The following is a 21,632-nucleotide window of genomic DNA, read 5'->3' on the forward strand; positions in this document are numbered from 1 at the left end:
GTTTTAATTTTGTTTGTTTTTACTTGCAAGAGGCAACAATACCAGCAGCTAAATAACTGATAATTTTATGCATAAAAGAGGACACTAATGGCTCAAAAATGTGGCTACAGCATTGAGGTTTTCTGCAGCAGTGATAGGTGCACAAATCCAGTTGCATCATCGTGTGAGGGGGAAACCTTCCATCTTTCTATTGCAGAAATTAATAAAGCTGCTGTATAATGTCTTCTGTGTCTCTGGAGAGAGTTTTCTAAAGTTTGAGAAAATAACCCTGATGATCTCATTGAGGCCTGACCCTCTTTCAGATCTTGCACCCTTTAAGTTAATCTGAAGGCAATTTGACATAAGGTCATAACGTGAATATATACTTATATACTTTCCTGTGTGCCTCTGTGATGGAGCATTAATCCTAGACTTGTCTCTTCTCATAGAAAAGTGTATTGCTCCGATGATAAAGGCAGCAACGCTCGCATTCAGTGTTTTTCTGTTATGCACTTACTAATGAGCTCTGTGATGTTGCACTCTAGCTCTCTCCTGCCCGACACCAACTGTTCCAAAGAACTCCATAATGAAGGGAAACAACTTCACCTATGGAAGCAAGGTGACTTTCAGGTATCATTTGCATCCCCTACAACACCGTGTTGTAATGATGACTAGAGGAAATATAATAAATATAGAAAATAAATCAGATTTTTGTTAACATGTCTGTCTCTGTTTTCATTCACTCCAGCTGTATGAATGGCTTCCTGCCTCCGATTCCCTATGAGTTCCAGTGTCTCGCTAGTCTGTCTTGGAGCGGGACACCACCTGTCTGTCACCCAGTGACCTGCGGGGGGCCTCCAACTATTTCGAACGCCGACTACACCCTCATCACGAACACATACCAGTCTACAGTCACATATACCTGTGCTGAGGGATACAGGTATGGCTAAATGACTGTCTGCTGCACTGTTCACTATCCCCTGTGATGATTATTTGTTATTTTTATTAAGTTATTTTATTAAGTTTTTGAGACTGCTGAATAGAATGAAGTTGATGTAAGCTGAAGTAACAATAAGTAAAAGTAAAATTTGCCTCGATGTGCTGTGATGAACTGAGATACAACACTATGAATTTACAAATGCACAGGTGCTAATTGGGACGATTCAAATCCTCCATTCAAGTCCACCAAGTTTATTAAATGTGCATTATCCACCCTTCTTTTGAAATAAAACCTGTTATTTGAAGCCTTATTTCATATCATTTTGAGCTTCAGTTTCGTCAGCACAGCGCAGTTGCAACCTCCCGTGACATGAACTTTGTATGATGTATGAGTTTGTCACCAGTTTTTATTTGTTTTCACAAGCCTTCCTCTATAAATCTCTGACACTCTTGACTGCATTTGTGTGAGCGTGTAAACTAAGTAGTGTGTTGGTGCGAAGACCACAGGGCTCCGTGGAGGTGGTTTGTGAAGCGACAGGGGAGTGGAGCAGGCCCGTCCCCCGCTGTGTGAGCGTCCTGTGCAGCGAGCCTCCGGCCCTGAGAGACGCTGTGACCGTAGGAGAGAACTATGAACTGGGAAACAAGGTGCACTATGTCTGCAAAGAAGGGTAAATGTGGTCAAAGTCTCCTCAGTTATTGATGCTGTTTTGTCACATGAATCTGAAACAGTTGTCAGATGTTGATGATTCAACCAGTTTGACCTGGTTAAGATCTGTACATGATCAATACTTAGAGATTAAGGCTGTGTCACAGTGACTCTAGAGGTTAAAGATTTTCTCATTATTGCAGGATGCAGCTGTCAGTATGTTTAACATCAAATGTAGATGCTTTTACATATGAAAATGCTAACTTTCTTATTTACCCTTTGCCAATATCTTTTTTTCCTCCTTCACAGCTACACTCTGATTGGCCCAGAGACCAGAGAATGTCTGCCAAACGGCCAATGGAGCGACAGCTCTGCCCAGTGCGTCCCCCGCTCCTGTGGCCCCCCGCCCGCCATCGACCACGCCGAGCCCTACGAGAGCCACCAGCTGTTCGGAGACACTGCTAACTACTACTGCACTGACGGATACACTGCTGGCAACAACTCTAAGATGGTGTGTAATGCTCAGGGTGTGTGGGCGCCCCCCGATGGCATGGAGGCCCCTAGCTGCATCGCAAACTTCTGCCTACGTCCGCCTGAACTACCCCATGCGATTTTCGATTCAGTCAACAAACCCAAATACGCCAGCAACACCGAAGTGAGCTATAAGTGTGAGGAGGGCTTCATGCTCAACACCACCGCCACACTGAGATGTCTGATGGGAGGAGAGTGGGAACCTTCGCCGTATGATATCGGCTGCGTGCCGGTGAGGTGCTCCAGGCCTGAGAGCATTGATCGGGGCTATGTGAGCGGATCAAACTACAGTTTTGGAGCCGTGGTGGCGTACAGCTGCGATAAAGGCTTCCTGATCCGAGGGGAGAAGAGGAGGACCTGCAAGGCCAATGGAGAGTGGGGAGGAGTTCTGCCTACCTGTGTACCTGTGGCCTGCCCCCCGCCTCCTTCACTCAAGAATGGATACATCCAGGTTAGCCACAAAAACTGATTTTGTATTTGTCATATTGTTTTAGTGTATGCACTGATATGTTATCATGTCGTACAGCCTCACTTTTTAATGGCATAAAACCTGTTTTGAGCTTTAAAGATTATGTTTCCTGGAAAGAACGTTGTACTTTGGTCCTAATTCTATGATGAAAAAATTGCTCCAATAGATCTTCTGTTATCATCCTGTAAAAAAACACACCCTTGTCATAATTTCATATTTCAAATAGGTTACATGAGTGACTATAAAGATATTTAATCATATATCCGTCTGTTTATTCTCCTACAGGGCAGAGGTCGATTCCTCTTCAGCAGCAAGGTGACTTACGCCTGTAACGCAGGATACAGACTGGTAGGTCGTCCAGAACGAGTTTGCCAAGCCAACCGACAGTGGTCCAACAATGACCCTCCCACATGTGTCCTTTTGACCTGTGACCCTCCTCCTGACATCGTCCATGGACACTACAGGGGGTCTGATTTCCAGGTGGGCCGAAAAGTGCAGTATGTCTGTGACGAGGGTTACGAGCTGTCCGGGGATGCCACCTGGACCTGCCTGAAGTATGGAAGGTGGGATAAGACGAGGCGTCCACGCTGTTCGCCGGTGCAGTGTGCAGAGCCGCCGCTGGAGGAGAACCACCTGGTCCTCAAAGGCCTGGACTCTGAATCTGGAACAGTGGAATTATCCTGCGAGGATGGCTACGTCTTGGAGGGGGCCCGGATCCTCCGCTGCACGCCGTCACAGGAGTGGAACGACACCTTTCCAGTGTGTAAGCAGGTGTTTTGCGGCCCCCTGCCCGAAGTGTCATTTGGTGGCCCTTCCTCATCCTCTCCCCCATTCCCTTTCAGCTCTGTGGTCAGCTACACATGCATGGATGGCTTTACTTTAAAAAAAGAAGACTCTGTGTCCTGTCTAGCCAGCGGGCAGTGGAGCCATCCCTACCCAGAGTGTATTCCAGTTGAATGCCCTCAGCCTGTGGAGATTTCTAATGGTATTGTTGATGTCCAGGGCCTGATGTACCTCAGCAAAGCACTTTACAGCTGTAAGACTGGATATAATTTAGCAGGCAACTCTACTGTCCTCTGCGGAGAGAAGGGACTCTGGATTGGAGGCGTACCTTCTTGCCGCCCAATTGAATGCTCAATCCCTAAACAGATAACCAGTGGAAAAGTAGTTTATACTAAACTCCAGTTTGGTCACAGTGCCACCTACTCATGCCGTCGCGGTTATCGCCTTCAAGGCCCAGAGACTCTGGAGTGCCTGGCCAGTGGGGAGTGGGACATGGAGCCACCTGCTTGTGTGCAGATATCTTGCACTCCACCCCAACCTATTGAAAATGGATTTGTAGAGGGCCAGGATCACAGTTTCGGTGTCACCATTTTCTACAGCTGCTTTCCTGGCTTCCAGCTAGTAGGCCAGGACCACCTGACCTGTGAGGAGTTCGGCTGGTCTAGTTCTGTTCCTGTCTGCGTGCCCTCGGACTGCGGCCTGCCTCCTCACATAGACTTTGGGGAATATGTTAGGGTGGGTGGAGGCTCTGATGCTGCTTCTAAAGACACTGGAACATTAGCCTCACCCATGGACTTGAACTTCCTTCATGGGACGTTAATCGAGTACCGTTGCCACAAAGGCTACGACCTGACCAGCCCCACCAGGTTGGTGTGTCAGGAGGACGGGGGCTGGAATGGTACGGCCCCGTCCTGTGTCCCAGCAGAGTGTGAGACCCCACCCAGTCCAGAGCACGGCTGGGTGAATGTGACTGATACCTCCCTCGGCAGTATGGTCAGGTATACTTGTGAGGAAGGATATGAGCTGAAGGGGGAGCCTGTGAGGCAGTGTGTATCCGGTCGACTGTGGACGAACGATGCCCCAGTCTGTCGGTCTGTTTCCTGTGGTGACCCAGGTGCTATCGCTAATGGCACAGCTCATGGAGGTGCTTATGTCTATCCTGAGGTACTACGCTATGAGTGTAGTCCTGGATTTTTGCTAAGGGGTAGTGATGCTATTGCCTGCCAGGCGAATGGAAAGTGGAATGGGCAGAAGCCTCAGTGTGAGCCCGTATTTTGTGGTCCTCCTAAATTACCCAGTGATATTACTTTTAAAGGAGAGGAGTACAGCTATAATAATGAGATAGAACTGAGCTGTCAGCCTGGTTTCCTCTTACAAGGGAAATCCATCAGTGTTTGCCAGGCTGATGGCACCTGGAGCCACGAGTCTCCTACCTGTATACCTGCCCGCTGTGGCAAACCCTCACCGATACCCAATGGACGTGTGTTGGGGTCAGAGTTTGGCTTCAACAGCAAGGTTAAGTATGAATGTGATGAGGGATACACACTTAACGGAGATCCCACACGTATTTGTCGGTCAGATGGACTCTGGGACAAACCTGCGCCTCGCTGTGGTGTCATAAGCTGTGATCCACCTGAGGACATCAGTCACGGCTTCCTGAACGGCTCCAGCTTCAACTACGATGATGTGGTGGAGTACGTCTGCTTCGACGGCTACGAGGTGGTCGGGGATCCCATCCTGCGGTGCTCCGCTCAAGGCTCCTGGGTGGGCGCCGTGCCTCAGTGCCGGCCCTGCGTCTGTGCCCTCCCCATGCTGAAATTCGGGGTGGTTCTCGGGCGCGACCGTGCCTGCGGCGACCAAGTGCGCTTCCAGTGTGACGACGGCTACAAGCTGCTGGGTCCCCCTCAGGCCGTGTGTGAGAAGGGAGGGGTGTGGAGCCCCGGTGTGCCCCTGTGTGGCCGGGGGAGGTGCAGTGGCGCCCCGCCTACAGTGCCTAACGCTGTCCAGCAGGGCGGCAGTGCCACCTTCTCTGACACTGTTATATACAGGTGTCGGCCCGGCTACCAGCCAAGGGGGTATCCACACCTCTCCTGTGGAAGAGACGGCAGGTGGGGGGAACCCAGGATCAGCTGTGAGCCTGTTAGCTGTGGTAAACCTCCAGCTGTAGCCCACGCTCAGGTGGTGGGAGATACCTTCACCTTCCCAAACCAAATCACATACAGGTAAATACCGTAATTATCACGCTCATTTGAGTTGAAACGTTGTTTTTTTTTTGCCATTTTTTTGCCAGGTATAAACTTGCTGTGTGTCACCTGACCTCCTGCCTGTTATATAAAAGTCATATAAAGAATCACAGTTGTAAGCCTGTGTTTGTCAGCTGTGTGTATTTCCTTAACTTATCTAAGAGATATATCAAAGACTAATTGCTATATACTTGACTATAAAGTTTATCTTAATCTGTTTTTCTCATTTACTTTCTTCATTTATCTGCTTTTCCTTCTCTTGCTCTCCAGGTGTGACAATGGGTACAAATTAGCCACACAGGTGGCCTCTCTCTCCTGCCAGAGTGACGGCACCTGGTCCAAACACAGCATTCGGTGCCGCCCCACCCCATGCCTGCTACCCACCAACTTCTCCAACCCCCATGTGGTAATCACTGGCAAGGAGCTCACTGCTGTGGGAGGCACCATCACCCTCTCCTGCCCTCCTGGTCTCTACCTGCAGGGGTCAGCACTGGCCGAGTGTCAGGTAGGAACAATGTTTGTCCGTCAATGATTTGCCCGACTGTCTTTTCTTAATCTTAATGTGACTACCTGGCTGAATAATGATTAACAAAGATGTTCTTTGTCACTTTGCATGCTGCATGACTGAGCTTTTTTTGAGGTGTAGTGCAGATGTGAAATGATTCAGCTGCTTTGCTGTTGCAGACCGTTTGAATATAGCATTTAAAATATTGTGCATCATCACTGCGATCCATAGAAGTAGCCATTATGAGTTGGCAGCTATGAACAAATTCCATATCTCTTCTCTTTTCCACGTCAATTAGAATGAATAATGTAGCACTTTCTTGTCCTCTTTGCTGTATTGTGTGCTAAGCTGGGTGGAAGCTGGGCGCCAAGCGTCTCCTCAGTTTCCTGCGAGCTGGTGGTTTGCCAGAAGCCCCCTCCTCTTCTTCACGGTGTCACCGAGGGGGACAGCTACAACTATGGAGACTTTGTCATGTACTCGTGCCTGCCAGGCTTCAGCATGAAGGTACTGCGCATCAGGCCACGTTTCCTTGAGTAGAGTTTATTAGTTTAGCAGATTAGAAATCATGGGTTAATGAATTACCTCACCTAAAAACATACAAGGGAGATCAACATGTCGAAGACAAGCAAAAACACAGATGTCTTGTAAAACCAACTCTAATTAAAAAATAACAGGATAACAGGAGGTGTTCTTGCCTTGCTGTAAATTCAACCTTGTGTCTTTTCACCAGATTTCTTAACTCGTAAATAATTTGTGTATTAAAGGGCCCAAAAAGTGAGACTTGGCCCTTCGTCTGCGGTATTACAATAGAGGTCTTCGTCTCCTCTCCTGCACTGTGCTTTTAAACAGCAGGCTGTCCACACGGGCCTAATGGCTAACAATCAGATTAGAGGCGGTCACATGATTTCTCCTCAGGAATCAATAGCAGTGTGTATTTACAGAGCAAACAGAAGGCGCTGAGTCACTCTGTTGCTGATACACTGATACCCACTCAAATGCTCGCCTTCTCAATCTGAATGCCTGCTACAATGAGTGTCTTTTATCATACTGAAGACACACACAGAGGATAAACTGTTCACTTTAATAGCAGTTGTACAGTTTTGTAAAAAAGGTTCATTATCTAAGCCTGAAGTGAATAAATCTATTTCATGGATCTTGATTGTATCACATTCCTTGCTGTTGCTACAGAGCAATGTTGGCTAACCTTTGTTGTGTTTAGGTCATCTACTGTTTTTGTAGCTTTACACTTTGTTCCTCTTGTCACAGGGAGACTCCATCCAGACCTGCCAGGGGGACAGAACATGGAGTGGCACCCAGCCAGTGTGTGTTGGTAGGTTTGCTTACGTGTGTGGGACAGACCAGGAAACGTCTGTAAGAATATTTAAGCACATTGTTGAAGGCCTTGTCAGTAAAATTGGGAACCTGAAGGCTTTTTAGCAGTGTTCATGGCTGAGTGAATTCTGAATTTGTCTTCCTGTTAGAAAACAAATACAGATATCTTTTAAAAACTGTTCACCTTGCTAATATGGCTAATATGTGCTTCATTTTATTAAAAAAAATGCCATCCTATTTGATGTCCACAGTCCCAATTCCAGCTGTAAATATGAAACATTTTCAGAACAAATCCCAGCAATTACTATGTACTATGTCTGGTGAAGGTATAGAGCAGGCATCTCAAACCGGTTCCATAAAGGGCCGCGTGGCTGCAGGTTTTCATTCCAACCCAGGAGGAGCACATCAGGCCAACCAATCAACATCAAGGGATCACTTAGTTATCAGCTGAGGACTGAGATCAGCTGATTAATTGATTCCAGCCTGGTGTGTTCCTCCTTGGTTGGAATGAAAACTTGCAGCCATGCGGCCCTTTATGGAACCAGTTTGAGATGTCTGGTATAGCCTAAAATTCCTCATAGTGTTATGCAACACACACACAACCCCACCAAACATGCTCTTGTCTGTTGTCTCCTCAGCACAGTCCTGTGGGCCTCCTCCCACAGTACAATATGCACAGATCCAGACAACAGGGGACACTTACCTGCACAATGCTAGTTATGCATGCGATGCCGGCCTGCAGCTGATTGGCCCGAAGACTCTCATCTGTCTGGCCAATGGCACGTGGAGCCTGCCAGCCCCTGCATGCGAAGGTACTGGCCAGATCACGTGCAACATCCATCATCGCGTTTGTCATTCTTTGATTCTTTCTCTTCCTGAATCATTTAATCGCTGTCGCTTCCTCTCATGTAAGCAGCCAGAGGCTGCGACAGCCCGAAGCAGATGCTGCACGGCAAAGTGCAGGAACACAACCTGAACACAGGACGCGCTGTGGAGTTCCAGTGTGATAAAGGCTACAGCCTGGTGGGAGATCCTCTGGTGGTGTGTATCGGGGGCAACGCCTGGAGCTCCACTTTCCCCACCTGCCAAGGTGTGAAACACACACACAGAGAAACGCTAACACGTGGTTCAAGTTTAACTGATGTGATTTGAATTTCTGATTGTATTGCTGCCCGCCACTGTCTTACTCAGATTGTCTGGGTTCCTGTTATGTTTGACTTTGTGCTTTTCTTTACAGCTTGTCAACACGATCACTGTTTCCACATAATGCGAGCACACACACCCCTCTCGCAATCCTTTGCAACATCACTGAGTTCCATCATCTGTTTCTCAACAAATGACTCAGAGCTCCTTTTAATTTTTAACAGAGCAGTTCACTGGAATTAAAGTGTTTTTTGAGCCCTATGTGTAAAAATGAAACCTCTGCTTCCTGCAGTCATTTCTGAGAATCGTCTACGTGCAGCAAAGTGAAAATAACGTGATATATAACAGAAATGATGCTGCATCCAAATATATTTTGTGGACATAAAATACATTTTCTTTGTGTACCCTGCTGCCACGTCCATAAAAATAGAAACTTCATTACAACATAATTAGAACTTATAATAGGCCTGGAATGAATACTGTCTTTGTGGTTATTTGCAATGTCTGCATTGGTGTCTCACTGGATAACATTACATTTACATCATGGACAAATCACCAAATACAGCCTAGCAACTGTGTATTCTCTTAACTGGGTATATTACAGATATACTAGAGCGTTAATTAAAAAAACATTAAAGAGGTTTAGGTGTATGATGGCATGACATTAGCCACGTTAGCTATCGCATGTTGTTTTTGATTCTGTGGTAAACGTTTAAGAAATGATGCTTTCGTATTGCTAACAGATACAATGTCTCAACTGGATAAAAAGACCTTCATTCAAATCAATCCATGACTTCTGTTCCTCCCAGCGAAGCCTTGCCCGGCTCCTCCAGGCTGGAGGGAGGACGGCGGCAGGAACGGCTCCCAGCAGGAGTTCCGCGTGGGACAGTCCGTCCGTGTCACCTGTCCCAAAGGTCAGCAGGTCAAAGGCAGCGGCACCATCACCTGCCGGCCGGACCAGACCTGGAGCCTCATCAGCTCTGTGTGTGAAAGTAGGTGAAAAACCCTGAATATTCACTTTGGGAAAGCTTCACTGTTGCATGTCAGCACTACAGATAAGATACCAAATGACAAGTGGATAATTAGTTCTTCAGAAAATAAGTAATTAAGGTTTAAGTTGCAGATTTACAACTGCAAATATACAGCGTGTCTTTTATTTTAAATACATTTAAAACTATAGACCTGAAAGATAATAATAATAATAATAATATAATAATAATCCATCAGTAATAAAGCATGGCTAATCTATCAGCAGGTCATTGATAGTAACCGACATTAGCAGTATTGGCACGTATGTTAGTAAACAGGTAAATATAATTAGCAGTATATACATTAATTGTTTTAATGATTGCATTTCATGTATTTTCTTCCTTGATTTTTCTCAATTTATTTTTAAAATAGTTTTTCTTAATAGCTAATTTTAGAATTTTGAGTTGTTCTAATTAGATTGCATTGAAGTTCAGAATTTACAGTTATCTTTACTGTTCCTGTTAACTTTGATAGTGGTTTGTTGTTCAGCTGTATTCTGTCCCAGTACGTGCGATCGTCACAGTTCTTTCAGTTTCGACAGATTATTGGCAACAATGTTCAGTGTTTGTGGAAAAAAACTGATATTGTTCAGCACTGTGTTATCAGATTTTTCAGTTTCTGTTTTAAACTCTTAAATACTTTTGGCCCCAAGCAGCACGAATCATTTCTCCTGTAATCGATCAGTTTTTCTCTCATCGATCAGTCCGTGATCCAGGTCACGTGATGTAGTTTTGTTTGGGGAAATCAGTCAAAGGATGTCGATATTCTCTGCTCTCAAACTGGCGGGTCGTGTCATAATTCATGAGATAATCAAGCCAAAAATGTGTATTTGATATTTCGCACCTCTGCATGCTCCCCTTGTCTTGTGCCAAACACGTCTCTGCACTTGCACGCCCGCTGGTTTAATCTGCCCGTTGGCTGAAGTACCATTTTCTCTCTGTTGTCGCGCGTCTCTCGCTTTATCAAAACAAACGGGGCTGCATCAAACACCGCGTTGGCGTCCTGTCTGCTGGACTAATTATGTGCACCTCTGCAGCTTCTATGGCAACCTTTGTGTGATAACCCTCTGATCTTTCTTACATGCACTCATCCTGAATGTGCAGCACAATGGTGCTTACGTTGCTATGGCTCGTTGTTTGTATTTGCACGGTGTTAATTCTCCTGCATGCGTGTTTGCTGTGGTCGTGTTTGGGTTCTGGCACAGGGGGGATTTTCACTGAGAGTTATTGTCAAGCATGAAATTCACTGTCTTCACAGGTAATACAGAAAACACAGCTGACAATGTACACGGACGTCTTACTCCACAGTGCACAATTGCAGTGTTTTTTATAGATGAAGGGGTAGACAAAATAACAGAAACACCTTGCAATACAAAGGAAGTGTCACAAACACACCAATTTCTGACAGCTCATGTCGCTCAGTTCCTGTTCCTCCAACAAAGTTCAAGCCTTTTCTAAGGTCATTGTTCATTTTGTTGCAAGGCGAGTTTCCTGTTAAGGTCGCTTCCTGAATTGCGAGTGTCAGACACTCTGGAATGATGTAATGCGACAGCACCAATCGCAGGACAGCTCCTTTAAGAAAGAGAAACAATAACCACAAAAAAATGACATTCTCAAGCTGCTGCATCATACTGCCAGGTGTTTCTGTTATTTTGTCCACTCCCTGCAGACTTGGCAGCTTTCCTCTTTGCTCAAACAGAAGATGGATATGCTCGTCAGCTGTTCAGGCCACTCAGTAAAGTCTCCTGTTGTGATTGACTGACTCAGTTTTAAAGACTTGAGGCAGCAGACAGATATTCATTCAGACTGAGGAGACAAAAGACGTGTAGTGAGTAACTCGCGGGTCGTTCCATCTGGGCTGTTGTACAGGGGTGTCCTGTGGCCCCCCCCTCCATGTGGCCAACGGGGTGGTGCGGGGGGCGGTGTTCCAGTTCGGGGACGTGGCGGCGTACTCGTGTTTTGGCGGCTACGCCATGGAGGGCGTTGGAAGGAGCAGGTGCCTGGAGAACGGCACCTGGACGCCGCCTCCCACATGCAGAGGTAGAGAGACCACGCCTCTGTGCTCATCCCCGTCCCCCGGGCACTCGCTGCTTCATCTGACTCTCCCTCTTGCACATGACCGCCGCGTCGCTGCTCAGCTTTTTAATCCTTCTCTGGACTGCTCCCAACAACGTTTCCTGGAGGTTATTAACATCTCTGCCTGCTCTCTTTGTCCTCTAATGCCTACTTCAACTGGGTTTAAGTTGGTGAAGTAGCCCAAAAAAATGTTTTTGCCTTCTCCTCATTACCCTCCAAGGCAGGGAAAGGTTTAAGTCGCCAACCAAAAACGGCAGAACCTCTTCCCTCCTGCTGAACCATCTTCCTGTGCACTTTTGACACCTTGTTCCGACATATAACTGTGCTGATTCACATACGAGTACTTTCTAAAGCCTGGATCCAGCCCCATTAAAGGATCAACAAACCCTCTGTCATGTTAATGCTTATACAAACAGCAAGCTGTGATGGGCTGGGCCCGCTGTGTTTCCTTTTACTGGTGTATTGTTCCTGTTCCTCTGGATGATTTGGATAAAAACAAACAATGTGGCATCATAGTAAGATATTTCTAGCACGTCTATGTTATTCAGTGTAAGGCCTGCAGCATCAACTCCCAACTGTCTGACAGTGAGGAAACCGTTACTGGAGAGGAAAATCAATCCAGACCAGCTTGGAGATATGTTGTGTAGTCGATTAGACTGATAGTTTGTCCTCAAATTGAAATTTCCACGATCAGCACAAGCCAACACTTACAAGACAATAAAATGTACATCGTTTAAAGACCACAATTTAAGAACAGAGCTGTAATTTGAACAGGAAGTTGACTGTAAACACGCCGACTTTGCTCCTTCAAATTCGTTTCCAAAGCTTCCAAAGCAGCATGTCATCTGCAGCGAATGGATGTCCAGTGTGTGCAAGATTCACCGTGACGGGCACGAATAACAGACCAGAGAATCAAATCAGTTGAGCTTTAAAGAGAGAACGAAACCGCTGCATGAAATTCAAATGTCCTCTCGCATGTTTTGCATATGAAAGCAAGGGCTGGATCCAGGCTAGCCTTTCCTCCACAGCTGTCCTGTCTACGTGTACACACACACACACACACACACACACACATCCAGAGATGTCTTTGATACGTTTCTACTGAGGAATTTAATCTGCAGCGTGTGAATGCTGCCTTTGTTCTAGTGCATGAGGTTGCACGGCTGTGAAGTTGCATTACAGGCTGCAGAAATAACGTTTCCTTTTCTTATTTCACTGGAGGCCGTTGAATATGTTCAGTATCTGTGTGTGAAGTGCTAAAGCGTGTCGTTGATATGCCTTTCTCTGTGTGTGTGTCTCCTCCCTCAGCGGTGTGCTGGTTGCAGTGCCAGAACGGAGGTGTGTGTCAGCGGCCCAACACCTGCTCCTGTCCCGAGGGCTGGATGGGCCGACTCTGTGAGGAGCGTACGTATCTAATCGTCACATGTCGTGCACTGAACTCTGTTGACACCAAATCAACGCCCTGGACATGCGCTCAGCTGTGAAAAAAAAAAAAAAAACAAGAAAAAATGAGTAAAATGTGGGAAATATTACTTAAAGAACCTGAAAGAACCCACAGTTAGCCAGTATAAAACCAAGCACGTTCGTCTGGATACGAAGGAATTCTGGCTTCCATGAAGCAGTTCTGTACTTGTCAGCGTTCGAGCATCACGTTACAGTCTTACTCAGACTTTTTGCAGCGTGATGGTAAGTGTAGCAGAACTCAAACACTCACTAACACACGAGAATCAAACCAGCTTGCTAAGCAGGTTTGAACAGACAATGGCGCACAATGAGAGTCAAGAGATAATGGAGTGAAAGGTTGTTTTTATCTGAGACACTGACAGTTATTGTCCTTCATTCTCTGCGCCTCAACAAAACACTGTCGCCCTGTTCACGGACATTTTCTCTCGTGCTCACTTCGGACCTCGCTGCACACTTTGTTTTAGCGCTGCGTCAGCGCCGGGGGAAAGGTCTGGCTGCACCCATTATCAGTCTGCATAGAGGGGAAAAAAACCCGTCTGGCTTGTTTGGATTTCTTTAAACCAATCACAATCGTCTTGGGCAGCGCCGAGCCCAAGACGCAGCGATGGTTCCCTTGTAAAACAGTGAGGGGGGGGACTTGTATCAGTGGAACATTTGCACTTAGAAAGAAAAGGCAGGTAAGATGAGGAAGAGGAGGAGAAAATTTAAACACAAGACTGGAAACTGCTCTCAGACTGATCAAAAGGCCTTTAAATGCGCTGATTAACGCAATGAAGCCACTCAGAACAATAATACAGTGTCTCAACGACTGCTGGATGGACATTCATGTTCCCCAGAGGATGAACCGCTCTGTCTTAGCTCTTCCCCCGACCTCTCCTGTACGCCACCATGAGTTTCGCATTTTAGTGAAATGTGTTGACATTTTGCACAGATGTTCAACATTCACTAATTCCAGCTTTTCTGACTCCTGCTTCTCTTAGTTCTGCATCATTGTAAATTTTATAGCTCTGAGTTTTTGACAACATGTCGATCAAGACAAGCAATTTGAAGATGTCCCTCAGGGCCTGAAATGATTCCCTGTTTCCTGTCCTCTCCCATAACAGCTATCTGCATCCTGCCGTGCCTGAACGGCGGCCGTTGCGTGGCGCCCTACCAGTGCGAGTGTCCCAGCGGGTGGGCGGGCACACGCTGTCACAGTGGTGAGTTCACGCGTGAGTGAAGCTCTCGCATGTTTCGGCTGTGTGCGTCAACAGCGCAGCGACACAGGCCGATAATGGCAGTGACGTAAAGGGAATCCTGCTCAGTGAAGCTTCACTCTCCACAGGCGCTCCCACCCTGACGCCACCGACAGCTCTGTGACACCATTGTCTTTTTCTATATTTAGCTTAGAACATATTTGTTTAAAAATAAATCATTTTTAGTGACTGTAAAAGTAGCATAATAATGTCTCGTATGATTGCCTGACTAAAATTCATACACTTTGTCTGCTTAAACTCTATTTGAGTAACTTTAAAACCTTAGATTTTAGAGCGACAATGCAAAAGGATCTACAAGCCACCTCAGCTGGTTTTTAATGAGTTTATAATGAGGGATGACAGTGAGGAGAAAGGAGTGAGTGAGTGAGCTCTTAATCGTCTGTCTGTCATGGCAGTGCGTTGCAGGTTTTGTTCTCAGAGAGCTCAAAACAAACACTGAGCAGGAGATAGAGGGCACGTCCACCAAAATAGGCTAGCTCGACATTAAAAATGTTCTTTTTATGCAGCCAAATTATGTTTGTGGAGCCGTACTCGACCGCCAGATCATAACGAGAGACGGGCGGCATGTTTCCTCCTTCCTGGGAGTAACCTCTCTCATGTACCTGTGTGTGTGTGTGTGTGTGTGTTGCGTCTCCACAGCCGTGTGCTCGTCACCTTGTCTGAACGGAGGCAGATGCATCAGGCCGAACAGGTGTCACTGCAGTCCAGGGTGGAGCGGACACGACTGTTCCAGGTGATCAGAGACACACGCAATACAAAAAACAGACAGCAAAGCTGCTGACATTATTCTACAGATATTTAGATTAATAGATAGAGTGAGTGATTACAATGACAAATGCTAAATAAGATTATGAATTTATTTCACATTGATTGTTATACACAGCTAGATTTGTATATAAACAAATGTTTGGTCACAGTTTATATTAAGGTACAGGTATTCCCCATTAACTAGATGCTTATTAGCATACATATTAGTAGCATACTGGATCTTTATTAGTCATTATAAAGCACTTATTAATGCTTTATTCTGCATGGCCATATTCTACAGCTACTAGGCCATTCATGAAGTTTTCCCTCAGTAAAACCTCCTAATTACTGCTTATTGATAGTAAGGAAGGAAGTTGCTGCACATGAATTACAATCCTAATAACGTAACCCCCCCAGCATGAATAAGTGCTTTATGATGGCTAATAAAGAGCCAACAGGCTACTAATATGCATGCTAACAAGCAACTAGTTAACTGAAAGTCCAAATCTGGCTTGGTTTAAGCATTGATTGGATGTCTTGTTGTTGTGCAGTCACACATGCAGAATGAGCACTCTTCTCTTTTCTGCACACTCTTTTCATACTGAAAACTGAGCTTCATGAGAAGTCTGCTGGTTTCAAGTGACTCATCCACCACAGGCATCTTTGTCCCCTGCTTAGTTACTGAAATGATGAATTAGGTGGAAACAGGTCTGGCCAACTTGCTCAGAATTGTTCCAGACATAAATTATTTAGCACTATACATGGAAATAGTGGTGCATTTTACACAGGAGCGAACGTTTCAGGTTTCTTTTTTGTGTAGCTATGAGGACGTTTTGTATAATCACTGTGTCACACATTATACATCAGGTTTGTGCCGTGTTTTCTTGACTTGATAGCTTACAGTAGGACCTAGAGACAGAGGTGACAAATCAAAAGGAGGCTATTTACATGCATGCAAGCATCCTAATTCTTATCAGGCTTTAGGGGTGTCACAGTTATGCATTTGTGTCTGCAAACATATCCTGATTACAGCTCTTAGCTGGAGCAGAGAAACCAAGATACTGCCCCTTGTAAGCACTTTATTCAGGGCTTTCAGCACCGCCCACGCTGTGCAGGTGTGTCCTCAACTCTAGTTATAGTTCAGTTGGTGCAATAAAAAAAAAAGATAACAAGAGATAAAGCTTTGACCCCTAAATGCATCCATTCAGACCAACTCTTAACTGTGATACTAGGATGTATGTTCAGGTGTGACTCAACATAACTCGCAAAGTAAGCATTTCACATGCTACGCCTGTACTTCATACGTGACGACTGAATGAAGTTTGTCCTTCTCTTTGCAGGAAAAGGAAATCAGGATACTATCACTTCTAAAGGTCTCACTCAGCTCCATGTGAATCGTCTCATGAAGGGAACTCTTGTATAGTTAACTGACACACTTGTAAACCATTCATTCTCATCTCTCTGCAAAAAGCAAAGCAAGAACCATTTTGTAAAATAAAGCTGTATTTTTTCATATAGAGACTCAACAGTATTAAACATATGCTGCTATATACTTGTACGATGTGTAAAAACTATTGATGTGATTGTCCAATGTATATGTGTAAACTATGCTCACATTTTTATTAAAGCATAAAATACCATTAAATGCCATCTGTTTGGTCAGATTCTGTACTCTCACAGTAAGCGGCTGTGCTTCAAGAAGAGGGCAAAGTTTCCTGTATCTCATCTTCATTTATTAAATCCACAATGTTGGACACATAATATAACAAAGAAAGTTCAGGAATTAGCCAGGAGCAAAGTCAGTTTCTCGTATAAAACATAATTTGCCATAAAGTCGTCCAGTTTAATCAAATTGCAGCTGTTAAGACAGTCGACACACACAGTGAACTGACGGGACCGTTACTGCCGCTGAGGAATAGAAGACCTGATGGCTACTGTACGTAAGGTGAAAATGGGATTTCTTAGTATAGCATGTACAAAGGGCAACAGTGGCTACTGTGGTTTCTTATGTTCTAAAAACTTCCAGTTTTTCCACCAGTGTCGCAACGTTAGCGCCAGAGAACTCGAACACCTGAAAGACAGAATAGAGGGTTAAACAGCTTCAATAAAAAAAAAAAACTATGGATCTAATGGGCTATGAGAACAAGACTTTTTAAATCTATTTTAATACTTTTTTCTAAATTCTTAAAACTTGCACACCAGATCTGATCCTCTCCTGAATTTCATTTGTATGGATCAGAAAACTTTAAGCGAGAGAAAATTGCTGAGTGCCAGAAATTCTCTTAAAATCACTCGTATGTGCCATTTAAGAGCAACTGTGCATGAGGCTCCTTGTTTCCAGACTCAACAGAAAAGCTCTGAAGGACTGAGTGTAACGGCAGACCAAGTCAGTGATTGGCTTGTGAGGAGAGCGGAAGGGTTTAGCCGCTAAAGAGCCAGATATTCCCTCCAGGAGTTGGTGGAGACCCAAACAGAACAAAAAAGGCAGCAAGTGTTTAACTTAAATTCATCATTTGCTGTGTATTTTCATGTGTTGCTTACCTTTTCTCCATTCTTGTAAAACTGGAATGTGGGCATGCAACTTATCTTGCAGTGTCCACTGACGTCCTGAAAAGAGCATTGACAAGATGAAGGTAAAGATGGGCGGACTTCGAAAACACACCGTGACTGAGGACTCTTCAAGCTAACATGCATGAGATGAATAAGCATGTTGTGATACAGATTTTTAAGAATTTAAAAGCAAAAAGCTCCAGAGCCTCTTTAAGAATGCCGCTAATGTTTAAGGCTCGCAGCTTACGCATTTGCATTCTTATGCCCCAGATTTACAAACAAAAAACAGCCAAGCAAGGTTTGTTCTCGTCCCACTACGGTGTAGCACAGACACAGAAAAAACTCACATGAGTCACATGAGTCAGCTGTGGCCTGGTGAAATGGATTTCATAAATAGCCCACATTGCTTTGAGTATTTATCACATTGTAACGCCCAACAAAAAAAAACAGAAAAAGTCTGTTTCTTTCATCCTTTTCTTACACAACATCTTTTGGAACGATCTTGACTTCTAATTGAAGTCACTGTACGTGCGAAGCTTCAAGTTGGAGATCTCTCCACTAGCAGCAGTTGTAGTAAACAGACTGTTGCTTCAGACTTGAAGTGATCATAATAAAAACACACTTACGTCAGCCTCGTCCACGTCGACCTTCAGGAAAATCACATTCTTGTTTTCAGGCAGTCCTGAATGTTGCTGCAAAAAGAGTCGACCAGTGAGGATCAAGACACTCGCGACACATCATTGTCTACAAGTCTGAAATCTTGGTTCTTTATTATTCATCATCAAGTTAGAGAGCAGACAGGAAATTTTCCAGTTAATAAGGTACTTGAGGTTGGAGCAGTTTGACAAGAGGTTGCCTGAGCAACACTCGCCCTCCCTAAAGAGATGCGACAGCTGCTGCCCTCGAGCAACACCAGTCCCTCAGGAAAGGACTCCCTTTATCAGACATCTCATACCCACAGATTTATGAAGGAGATCGACAAAGCCTAAAAACATTTTGTTGACTTAAAATAACTCCAGTTTAGAAAAGATTCAACCATGATTTCTGACACAAGACTTACCTCAAATATCGGGCCGATCTGTTTACAGGGGCCGCACCATGTGGCCGAGAAGTCCACCACCACCAGCTTGTCTCCAGCTTTCGCCAGGATGGACTTGAATTCCTCCTACAGAAAAATGGAAAACAGATCGCGTCCGTTACTTGTTTTTGATCGAGCCGTGATGGAAAATCAAACGTGACGCACGTACGAATTTGGAAAGTTGTTGACGAGCAATTTGTTTTCCTCATGAGTTACTGGTGTGGTCTGCGGGTCACTGGCTGCTGTCACTGCATATTTAAAGGCCAACATTTCCTTCATCTCACTTCAAAGCTTTCACTTTCAGTGTTTGCAAAAGGCAGAAATGACAACCAGACCATGACAGGCCTCAAACAAAAGGCGGCTCATTTACAGAACTTAAAGCTGCAGTTCACCTCCTGTCTCCATACTGTATTTCCAGCACTGCTTCTTTTGTTTTCCCTGTATACAAAGACACCTGTAGCATTACTGTTCCTCATCTGAGGACTCCATTTCTTTATAGCTGGATGATTTAAATAGTGGAGTTTCATCATGTCCCATAATCTATAACCTTTGAACTAAAGCTGTAATTCTAGGCTTTAAAAACGATTTGAGAAACTAGCAGTCAGTTAAAAAGTAGGTCTGCAACCAACGATTACTTTAATGGCTGATTAACCTGTTGATGACTTTCTCGATCAAACCATTAATTGCTTGGCCTCTATAATGTCAGAAAATGGCTAAAATATTGATCAGTGTCTCCCAAAGCCCAAGATTACGTCCTCAAATGTCCTATTTTGTCCACAACCCAAAGATAATCAGTTTACTGTCATGGAGGAGTGAAGAAACCACAAAATTGTCCCATTTAAGCAGCTGGAATCAGAGGATTTAGACTCTTTATTCTTTAAAAAAAATGACTCAACCCGATTAATCGATCATCATTAGCAGACAGCTACCTGATGAATCTGTTGCAGCTTTATCAAAAAGACAATGCAGGCCCAGAGCCAGCACGGTTCATATACACAGAACGACTGTTATAGAAAACACCTTGCAATACCACAACTTTTTCAGGTTAGCCACGAACCTGAACTAGATTAGGAGGACTCTGCTGGTTCACGATTAAACGACGTAATAAGGTAACCTTTGCCACTTTTTATATACCGGTTGTACAGTATCTATAAAAAGCAGTACATCAACGGTTTTGTGGCCAGTCGTATATGGGGCAATCGCATGCGGTCACGGCAGTAAACTTTATATATTATTTAGGTGCTTTGTAATAGAATAATTACCGCCCACACCGGGCCACCCTGCTGCTGGCCCTCTAGCCAACATTATGCACGAGCGTTAACGTTAGCCGCGAGCTGTTAGAGCTTTAGCATCTGTACCCGCGGCTATCATGCAACAGTCCAGCCCCATTCACAGCTACCGACAACATTATACTATGTTGTTTCCATAAGTAAACGCCTCAGGCCCCCGCTCCAAGAAGCATTTCTAGCGCAGCCAAACGTTATGGACGCTAAATTAGTCGTCTGCCCACCTCTCTGCGAGACGGCGTAAGTCCACGGCGGCACACATGGTGGCGGCTCGTGACATAAGCCTAACGTTATTCATGCTGAATCACCCCTTCACATTAAACGAGCATTAGTAGGGATGTTGTGTCGTGATCAGAGGGGTTTTAAGTAGCTTAAGGCTCATCTTTGTAAATGAAATAATGTAGAAAACCCTCGAAAATACACGGTCCTCGAGTGGAGAATGGGTCACGAGAGGAAGAAACCGGCGCGCGGCGCCACGGTAGATGGAAGCATCACAGCGCCTAACGCTATGGAGCTAAAAATAGCTAACGTTATTGACGTGTTACAATGGCGGCTTCTAACAACCGTAAACAATAGAGTTAAGAAAATGAGCAGAATACCACTTACCAAAGATTCCACTTCGATGATCATGGTACCAGTTGAATGGACGTGTTTCTGTACGTAGTACCTGCAGCTCGGTTCGGGAATGCCCTGCTTTCAATGGACACGCAGCGGTTTTATTCGAGCTGCATCAAGCTACTCTCCATCCTAATAACTATAGCGGAAGTTATTGTACCCTGCTTTAAAAAATAAAAGCGTCGTTCTCAGGCGAGTTCATGAAAGAAATGGCAACTGTACTCAGCATTGAAAGGATGGGGTTCTGTGCCCGTGACATAATTAAATAAGCTTCAATCATTTTATTTTATAAATTCTGTGAAGATTCACAATAAATGCATTGTTGGTTTTGATTCAGTATTATGTATTGCAAAGCCTTCAATGATAAAGACGTTTATTTTGAAGGTTATCGGTGATGTGACATTTTGCGTTTTCGCACCTTTACACCGAAATGACTTGACGCTGCTGGGCGTTTCCATTTTCAGTCCGTCGCCGCCAATGAATGATGAATGGACATAACGTAACGTAAAATTTTGTCTCCCGGTCCCTTCATTAAGTGCTTCTACGTGTTTTGGGTGAACTGTCGATATAAAAATACTCATGCCTTTACAGAAAACATGCTAAAAAGTAGGCTTTAGACTAATTATTTGGGCGATTTCTGATTATCAGTGTTTTGATAAAAAAATATATTATCTTATAGGATTACTTATTGTGGTGTACCTCATAATCTGATGTTGTTCTTATTTCAGTAAGGGCATAGAATGAGGTTAATCAGTAATTCAAGTCACAATGACTTGACAAATTCTTGGTTTACCGTAAACGACTGAGTCAGCGCAGCTCAATTGTAGCGCGCTGGTACCGCTACGCAACGTCACATACGTGGTTTGCCGTCATTACGTCATCGATATAGTTTTTTTCCCCCCAGCCTTTTAATTTATAAATTAATTTAATTTATAGATTTCTTGTGCAATAAATGCTTTTGA

General features: G+C 44.6%; 2 protein-coding genes across 2 annotated transcripts in view; one reads left to right on the forward strand and one right to left on the reverse strand.

The window, feature by feature from the left end:
* Positions 1-16,781, forward strand: part of svep1 (sushi, von Willebrand factor type A, EGF and pentraxin domain containing 1) — an 86,818-nt gene extending 70,037 nt beyond the window's left edge. The window contains exons 34-49 of the mRNA XM_041964488.1: positions 525-609; positions 728-919; positions 1,419-1,586; positions 1,874-2,546; positions 2,850-5,569; positions 5,861-6,095; positions 6,444-6,599; positions 7,362-7,425; positions 8,066-8,239; positions 8,341-8,517; positions 9,380-9,562; positions 11,468-11,638; positions 12,983-13,078; positions 14,242-14,337; positions 15,034-15,127; positions 16,482-16,781. Coding sequence (XP_041820422.1) covers positions 525-609; positions 728-919; positions 1,419-1,586; positions 1,874-2,546; positions 2,850-5,569; positions 5,861-6,095; positions 6,444-6,599; positions 7,362-7,425; positions 8,066-8,239; positions 8,341-8,517; positions 9,380-9,562; positions 11,468-11,638; positions 12,983-13,078; positions 14,242-14,337; positions 15,034-15,127; positions 16,482-16,512 — 5,315 coding nt within the window. The 3' untranslated portion in view covers positions 16,513-16,781. The remainder of the gene's footprint in view (positions 1-524; positions 610-727; positions 920-1,418; positions 1,587-1,873; positions 2,547-2,849; positions 5,570-5,860; positions 6,096-6,443; positions 6,600-7,361; positions 7,426-8,065; positions 8,240-8,340; positions 8,518-9,379; positions 9,563-11,467; positions 11,639-12,982; positions 13,079-14,241; positions 14,338-15,033; positions 15,128-16,481) is intronic.
* A 76-nt stretch (positions 16,782-16,857) lies between these two features.
* Positions 16,858-20,799, reverse strand: txn (thioredoxin). The gene is made up of 5 exons (XM_041964489.1): positions 20,662-20,799; positions 18,752-18,856; positions 18,318-18,383; positions 17,683-17,748; positions 16,858-17,212 (listed from the first exon to the last, which is right to left on the reverse strand). The coding sequence occupies exons 1-5, from the start codon at positions 20,683-20,685 to the stop codon at positions 17,147-17,149; spliced, it is 327 nt and encodes a 108-aa protein (XP_041820423.1). The 5' UTR covers positions 20,686-20,799; the 3' UTR covers positions 16,858-17,146.
* Between the last annotated feature and the right edge of the window lie 833 nt (positions 20,800-21,632).

This window comes from Chelmon rostratus, chromosome 23 (genome assembly GCF_017976325.1).
Source record: "Chelmon rostratus isolate fCheRos1 chromosome 23, fCheRos1.pri, whole genome shotgun sequence".
NCBI lineage: Eukaryota > Metazoa > Chordata > Actinopteri > Chaetodontiformes > Chaetodontidae > Chelmon > Chelmon rostratus.

Coding starts and splice junctions, on each gene's coding strand:
- txn (XM_041964489.1), bottom strand. CDS start 20,685: ATGATCATCGAAGTGGAATCTTTG. Junction 17,749..18,317: donor TCGACGTGGACGAGGCTGAC/GTAAGTGTGTTT, acceptor TGCTCTTTTCAG/GACGTCAGTGGACACTGCAA. Junction 17,213..17,682: donor TTTACAAGAATGGAGAAAAG/GTAAGCAACACA, acceptor TCTGTCTTTCAG/GTGTTCGAGTTCTCTGGCGC.